Source organism: Calliopsis andreniformis, chromosome 7 (genome assembly GCF_051401765.1).
Source record: "Calliopsis andreniformis isolate RMS-2024a chromosome 7, iyCalAndr_principal, whole genome shotgun sequence".
Classification (NCBI taxonomy): domain Eukaryota; kingdom Metazoa; phylum Arthropoda; class Insecta; order Hymenoptera; family Andrenidae; genus Calliopsis; species Calliopsis andreniformis.
The window spans coordinates 13,331,239-13,339,752 of NC_135068.1; the positions used below are offsets into that span (position 1 = coordinate 13,331,239).

At 31.7% G+C, this 8,514-nt stretch overlaps 1 protein-coding gene across 3 annotated transcripts; it reads right to left on the minus strand.

Moving 5' to 3' along the window:
- Positions 1 to 48: 48 nt before the first annotated feature.
- Positions 49 to 8,474, minus strand: LOC143181896 (ATP-binding cassette sub-family A member 17). Of its 3 annotated transcripts, XM_076382573.1 has the most exons (25): positions 8,335 to 8,474; positions 7,462 to 8,073; positions 7,075 to 7,373; positions 6,838 to 6,996; positions 6,514 to 6,754; positions 6,270 to 6,437; positions 5,995 to 6,182; positions 5,753 to 5,917; positions 5,576 to 5,684; positions 5,358 to 5,512; positions 5,112 to 5,273; positions 4,936 to 5,007; positions 4,720 to 4,858; positions 4,409 to 4,646; positions 3,552 to 3,711; positions 3,254 to 3,470; positions 2,654 to 3,172; positions 2,445 to 2,570; positions 2,151 to 2,369; positions 1,770 to 2,042; positions 1,388 to 1,686; positions 1,175 to 1,322; positions 895 to 1,105; positions 591 to 804; positions 49 to 504 (listed from the first exon to the last, which is right to left on the minus strand). In XM_076382573.1, the coding sequence occupies exons 2-25, from the start codon at positions 7,772 to 7,774 to the stop codon at positions 316 to 318; spliced, it is 4,983 nt and encodes a 1,660-aa protein (XP_076238688.1). In that variant the 5' UTR covers positions 7,775 to 8,073; positions 8,335 to 8,474; the 3' UTR covers positions 49 to 315. The 3 variants fall into 3 exon arrangements, with proteins under 3 accessions (XP_076238688.1, XP_076238687.1, XP_076238689.1); XM_076382572.1 differs by having other exon boundaries at positions 895 to 1,322; XM_076382574.1 differs by lacking the exons at positions 49 to 504; positions 591 to 804; positions 1,175 to 1,322 and having other exon boundaries at positions 966 to 1,105.
- Positions 8,475 to 8,514: the final 40 nt, after the last annotated feature.

Genomic DNA, 8,514 nt, shown 5'->3' on the forward strand with positions numbered 1-8,514 from the left:
TCCATTGCAATAATCTCATTTAAAGACGAACTTATGTACATAAGAATATATCGTTTACATAATTTTTTATTTATACAAAATACGAGTGTTCTGCTTATTCCCCCTTCTGTGCAGTTAATGTGTTTTACACATAATCACATGTTATATTTATATTATATTTTAAGAGAACAAATTTCTTTACATTCCTTTTAAAGACACACACGTACACATTTATATTAATACTGCTATAGATGCCTTTAAAAAATATAAGTTAAAAAATGAATTTGTTGTCAGAGTATTTACACATGTACAAATTTACTGCTTGGACAGCAGAATCTATAGCGTAGTCTCTTCGCGCCCCGTTGATTCAGTTCCTCTGGCAAATTGAATAAACAATTGTTCTAACGTAGCTGATAAAACAGCGTAATCTTCGATGCAACTAAATCGGTTTTTTAAATCATTTATGGTATCATACATTTTTTTCCACGTTGTTCCTGAATCATTTACGTGATACGCCATAAAACCCTATGAACAAAAAATGAAACAGCATCAGTAAAAACTTCAAAGAAATCTCAATAAGTATGAAAATAGCCGAGGGTTATTGGTATTACCAAGTTTTCATCTCGAATTTCACACATTAAAGAAGATTCCATAATTTGTTTGATGTCTCTGACATCATTGTCTGACCGACTGGGTTTCAACTTGATGTGAATATCGTAACCAGCGCCAAACCGCTGCTTCAATTCCTGACTTGCGCCGATACAAACCAATTGACCTTTCACCATAATAACCAATCTATTGCACAAAGCTTCACACTCTTCCATGCTATTACAAATATATTTTCTTATGTAAGCAAAGATGTAACAGTTGTTTAGTAATATATACACATTAACCTGCCAGACTATGACAAAATACCTATGAGAAGTAAGGATAATGGATTGTCCCATTGCTTGGCAAGACTGAAGTATACCCCACAGTGACCTCCTGGCCGCAGGATCGACGCCTGTTGTTGGTTCATCTAACAGAACAAGGGCTGGATTTCCAATCAGCGCTATCGCAATGTTTAAACGTCGTTTATTTCCTCCACTGTAAGTACCACTTGGTTGTAACATACAAGCATTTAAATCTGAAAGAATATCAGAATTTACATTTTCTACACAACATTTTCTCCAAATGAAATGTATGTTCGGCTTACTAAGTCGATTGATCCATTTATTAACTTCTAAATCTACTTTTGACTTGCTTATGCCGCGAAGTAAGGCGAATAGTCGCAAGTGGTCAAATGAATTCAAAGAATTGAGCAAGGCATCAGTCTGAGGACAATATCCCATTTGTGCAAGATACTGTGGAGAAGATTATAATTACATAGAAGTTGTATTGTACGATTAATCAAAATTTGAATACGTACATTTTTCCTGTCTGTGTGGATCTCCGATTTTCCTAAGTACATAGTACCACTAGTCGGTATTTCTTCGCCAGTCAACATCCTAAAAGTAGTACTTTTGCCCGCACCATTCACTCCTAGTAGTCCAAAACATTCGCTTTGTTTTACTCGGAAGTTAACCTCTTTCACAGCCATTAACTTCCCGTAATGCTTGCTCAATTCGTAAACTAAGAACAGACTATCCTTGTCGTTCTCTGGACTTTCTAAGAAATTAGTATCAACAGCAGGTATTGTTTTCATTTTTTCTTTTTCACTGATTATACCTGAATGCGTAAATTATGTTTTATATCAACTTCTCATTTTAATATCTTGTAAAAATAAATTTTGCTTTCTAAGGATACCGTACCACGATCTCTTAGTTTTCTCATTTCCAATGCGACCATATGTTTCTCTCTTTCCACTTGCTCATCCTTTATTTCGCAGGCATTACTTAAAGCTTGCCCAGCCAGTTTCATATATAACTTATCCAATAAACCTTCTTCTAGGATAATGAGTAAGGTAAAATATATTAATGGTATCAGGGATAAATAAATAACGCATTCCACTAGGTTTATGTCACTGTCGTCGTTAGAAAAGTAAGGAAGTTGATTCTTACATACTCCATCAGCACACTCCAATCCTGTAAAATGTAATATTTGTTTATAAATATATTCATATATGAATTATTAATACATTATCAATATATTATCATATATGTATTATTAATACATTATCAATATATTCTTACCGCAACAGATATCCCGCGATCCAAGGCAAACAACTTCTTGTAATCGATTTGGTAATCGACGACATCTTGCGTTTTGGAGAGCTACGTTAAAAAAAGATAACTGACCATGAAATAAGCTCACATGAGGTATCAATTGGAACAATCTCTTTTGAATTACGTGCAAAACTTTTAAACTTTCGAAGCTACCAATTATCTCATGCAGTAGATATTGCAGTAAAACTGAAACAAAGTAAACGATTATTATTATCTTAATATTTTAATAAACAAAATATTTCATGAATAAATTTACATTACCTAGTACAATAGGAACCAAAGATAAAATATTGATTATAGAACTTCTCGATTTCTTCGCAAAACTGAAGATATATGTTATCAATAAAGAACTAATACCGAACAGCAGTAGTAATAATATCATCGTCACTGAAAGCAATGTAATAATGTATAAAAATCATGTTTAAAGCACATTTAAATAAAAAATATTGAAGAACTGTAATATATCTTACGTATTTCTATCCTATAGTATAAACGAATATCTAGAATAACATCCATTATATAAAACCCTAGAATGATAATGGTCACAGAAATTGTAAGAACTATAAAATCAAATGTGAACATAGTACTCCAATAAGATATGGATGTAACTCCTGTCATCCTTTGGAGTTGTTTCATTTTAGTTTCTGTTTCTTGAAAAGGGTGAATCACAAAAAGTGCTATAGTAGGAAAGAAGAAGCAACAGAACATCAGTACTTTTGTCAATGATTCCATCTCGGGCATGGCCAAGACTGTAGAAGAAAGACTGTTTGGTAATTGTTGACTTGAAATATGAATAGAGTATGCATCACCAGCTACACTTTTAATCAATGCATTCGATAGAAGATTCATAGTTAATGGTATACTATGAATCGCAATGCCAGAATAAAAGCCATTAGCATACAAAATTCCATTTGAAATATTCAATTCTGCAGAGGCAATATAACTACTACGATACTCGGCAATATCTTGGATGGAGGAATCCAGAAGAGCTAAAAAATAGTTGCGTATCATTTATATTTTTCATAAATGTATAATGTTTTATAATAAAAACCAATTATTATTACATATACCTTGTGTAACACTTTTATTTTGCATCGCTTCTTCTGGAGATCCACCAAAACCTTCTACTGCACTTTTATAATGTGTGCCAAGAGTCTTATTATCACTTGAATATACTGCTTTGGGATATCTATACATGTTCAGTTTTAATGGAAATACATTTGTCGATTCAGCAGGAGTATCATAACTTAAACCCATTAATACAATTGATAAAATTGGAAGAAATAACTAGAAAAATAATCACAATAATTATTTTAAAACTTAAATTTCTTCCTATTAATATTATCTATAATTTTCCTTAACACTTACTATCAATAGCGTATTGCTTAAATTCTTTATAGTATACATCAATTTCTTATGGTACAAAGCCAATATTGCTTGTACATATAAATTCCATCCCTCTACCCTTTGTGACGGCGGGCAAAATAATTCATTTAAGCATTTTTCACCGTCCTCCTTCTTAATAACTCTATAAAATAAAACAATGCTCTTTAAACTGAAATACTGTCAATTTTTGAGCAGCTGTATCTCCATCAAAAAAAATCAAAGCGGGGTCAGCCTAGTCTCATTCGAAAGAGTAAAGCCTCTACTTTTACACCCCTGAGTTGAACATGGTCGAAAAAAATTCTCTACTCCATGACGGGCCGAGAAAGAGAGGGCTGTTTCTCTTGGAACGTTTGTCAACTTTGGACGACTGCCAGGCACTCAATGAATTTTTTCCGCGACCTTTTTTGAGAGCATATTCAAGACGGAACCCTCCCCTGTCGAATGAGACCACGGCGAGTGATCTGCGATTTTTTTTCGCCGACATATCGAGGTCTCAGTGAAAAGTGAGCCTGCAGCCTCTGGACCAGGCAGCGCTCCAGAGCCCGAAAAAGTAGTCAATCTTTGGGCTGCTGTATCTCTGTCAAAAAAAATCGCCGCGGGGTCAGCCTGGTCTCATCCGAAAGGGCAAAGCCTCTACTTTAGCTCCCCTGAGTTGAACTTGGTCGAAAAAAATTCTCTACGACATAACGCGCCGAGAAAGAGAGGGCTGTTTCTCTGGGAATGTTTGTCTACTTTGGACGACTGCCAGGCACTCAATGAATTTTTTTCGCGACCTTTTTTGACAGGACATTCAAGACGGAACGAGATATCGAGGTCTGAATAGAACAATTAATACTTACTTTAAAAATATTTCCTCCAACGTAATAAGCGATACACTAATTCCTGTGACACCCAAATTTGTCTTCTGACTTTCTACTTTATCCAACGATTCCGGTAAAATTTCAGTATGTGGTACACTTAAAAGGATTTTTTCTTTATCCACGTGTAGTGGTTGTGTTCTTGGATCAAATATATTTATAACTTTTTCGGAGTTACACCATGATTTAGTTGATAGTGTAACTTCTAAATGACCATAACCTGAAATTAAACAATACTTTGCTTTATAGTGTGCAAATGGTAATTTATATACGTAATTTACTGTTGTACTAACCATATTGCTTCTTTAAAAACATAGACGTCCCATAGCATTTTAATCTGCCTGCATGTACAATAGCAATTCTATCTCCGAGTATATCAGCCTCTTCCATATTGTGTGTGCTAATCAAAATTGTTTTTGTTCCTCTTATTTTCTACAAAACAATTCATGCGCATATTCAAGAAACATACATAATAAATCAAGTGTCAACAGTCTTAAATCTATACTTACTAATACGACATTCCATATATCCCTTCTCGTTTCCGGATCCATTCCTGACGTTGGTTCATCCAAAATTATAGTCTAAAAGTATCAAAATAAATCATATTTTAATACTGTGATTTTCACGATTTAGGGAAGTAGACAAGACAAGGAAAAAGAAGACTTTAACTAAAAGATATCCTTACACTAGCATTCCCAATAAGAGCCATTCCAAGACACAATTTTCTCTTTTGTCCTCCAGATAATGTGCTTGGAAGAGCATTTCTTTTATCTTGCAATTTTAATTTATCCAATAAGACATTAACATTCTGGTTGATTTCTTTCCTGGACCTATTTGAACCTTTTAGCTAAAATATAATATATGATCAGATGATTTACATATCTACATAACACACGTATAATGCCATTCAATATCATTAAAAATTACTCACCAAGCCAAAGAATTGTAATTGTTCAACTACACTCAGATCTGGGAAAACCATGTTCTCCTGAGGGCATAATCCCAGATCATTCCTAATGATGTCTAAGTGCTTTTTAATACTTTTACCATTAATGAGAACCGTTCCTTCAGTCGGGCTTATAACACCTATTAAGAAGTACTTAATAAGAGAATGAATTATATTTTTTTGTTAATAAGTATACATTATACCTGTTAAAATAGACATAAGAGTAGTCTTTCCAGCACCATTATGACCTAATAAAGCTGTTATTTGTCCTTTATATAAGTCCATAGAAATTCCTTTCAAAGCTTGGACGGTCTAAAAAACGATATTCATAATTACTAGTCATATGCTAGTCCTTAGTATAATTGATATTCTGAACTCACCGTTTTTTGTAGATAGCTAGTTCTGTATGTCTTTTTAAGATTACGGATTTGAATTCCAGGAACAAGTACATCTTTTGCTACTGGTTCAAAATTGTCATTATTTACTGTATCATAGTCAAAATCTTCTATATTTTCATCAAGATTCACTTTATTCTTCTTTATATACTGAAAAACATATTTTTACAGCATACACATTTTTATTAAGCATTTATAAAATTATTCTCAAAACGTTAAAAATTTACCTTCAAAAAATAAAGTGGATTTTTACGAACTCCATACTTTCCTGGGAGTAAAGCATTAATATATACTGCAAGTGAAAAATGTATAAAAATTCCCAGAATCGAAAAAATGAGTATAAATCCAATACTTCCATCAACATTATATTGTCTATCTCCAACAAGAAACATGTTTGACCATTGGATGCCACTTACTAAAAAAATATACATATTTAATTCTCACTTAATTTATACATCATAAACAAGACATTGATATAGCTATCTAAAAGGTTTGTACATACACTGAGCTTCATATGCATTTACTTCTTCGAGAAATCTGTACAACAGTATGTTTGGAAATAATAATCCTAAACATGGTATTACAGAAAAAACTTGTTCCCGTATTAAGTTTCCATGAAGCGAAAAAGAAGCAATGTACACAACTGATAAAGTTGTCATTACAAAGCGTGCTGTAAAATTGTTGCATTATCAATCATAGTTATTCTTTAATTATTATGTTATATGTATGTACAGTACAGAACTTACGTTTTGAAAAATATGCAGCAACGTGCATACCAAATGATGTTAAGTGGGCAATGTGTAGTGTAAGTATTAGCCAAAATATAAAAGTATTGCTGTAATACAAGTATGGATCCACATTGCCAGAGAAAGTATTTTTAAATAATACTATGATAGGTACAATATAAAAAATACTGAATAATATACTAGTTGTTAACCAAGATAATAAATTTTGATACACTTTTACTCCATTCATTGCCATTAAAACCTAGATAATACAATTGTATTAGGTAACATACCAATGTTTGTTATAAAATGTTAAATACATTATAGATATTTCATCTTACTAACATTTACACCAATGTATTTTTCCTTTGTTGCATAATTTGTTTCTATGCAAAGTGGAATTGCAAAAATAATAACTGCAAACATACATATTAACATTCTCAATACTTTATCAGAATCATCTATTTTCACATATGGTGGGTATGGCATTCTTTGTAATGATACCTGCAACATATGTTATCAATGATATAGTAAAAGATAAAGCTTACTATATTATTTTTTGTATTCTGCATTTTGTAATACCTCAGTATCAATCCTGGAATGTAGTGCTATCTGATTTATGAAAGATTCATCCACACACATTTGTAGTTGTGCAAATGGAGTAGCAGTCAAATATATAGTGTACGAATTATACATAGCTTGATCAAATATATTTTGGAAAAGCATATTTGGAATGTGTAAGCTATGTCTAATTTTGTATCTTATTTCTGTTGTATTGTACTGCTCAAATACAACAGCTAAGACTACAATGATTGGAGACTTAGCTTGTAAAATTGTATAAGCCTTAATCATATCATCTTCAGACGAAAATCCAATCACTCCTGTGAAATATTTCAAAAATCAATGTACTTCATCTTAAATTAATGAAATAAATTTATAGAAAGTCTGAAATGTAAAAGCAATAATTACTTTCTGATGGCATTTTTAAACACAATCTAGTGTTATTCATAATATTTTCTGTGTATCCATTCTGAGGTACATAATATATAAATGTAAAGTCTCTGTTAATTACTGTTAACTCTTCTTTGGTTTCAATTGGATAATAGGTACTTTCATTAATTACACGCCGTGGTTGAACACTAAAATCTCTTACAGTTTGTAATAATACAAACAAGACAATAGGTACCATACATTGTAGAAATAGTCCTGTTTTCCAATGCCTTATTCGTACCAATAAGTCTTTATATAGAAGCAAATTGAAAATTCTCAATTTTTGTGTCATTTTGGTGTACAGTCAATTAATTTTTCTTAAAGACTCATAATCTTATATAGTCAGTGATACATCATGTATGCTTTGTGCATAGGAACCAACACGTTACACAATGCCATTGAAAGTTCATAAAAGTACAATGAATAAATGATAACAATTGACATATGATTCAGCATATACTCCCTTAGAATACAAACTCCTGGCCTTGGCTAACATATTATTATATGTATATCATATCTTTCATTCACTTTTTTACGAAAGGTTTGTTTAAACTTCTTTCCATTTTCTGATAATTATTATTGATAGCTGACCTGAAAAAAGAAATTTTTGTGTTTCTAATAAGATAAGATTGATGTAAACATGATAAAATTATAAAATACATGAATACAAAGCAAATATGTATAATACAATTTCTACATAATAAAACTATAATATATGTATGTAAATATAGTGAAATTGTATAAAAAATTGAATTATTCGTTCCACAAATATACAAGAACAACTTAATCGTATTGTTTAATTGTAACATCGAAAGAAGAATACGATAAACAAGTACTGAAATCTATACTTACGTGACAAAAATATGTCTTTTGACAAAATCCTATTATTAGTTGGTATACTTTTAGAAAAATATAATGTGCAAACAAATATAATTCACAAATCTAAACGTTATAAAAATATCGTAGACTAATCAATCATTGCTCTGTCACACACTGGGGAACTGTCAAACATACACGACGCACTGCAACGCA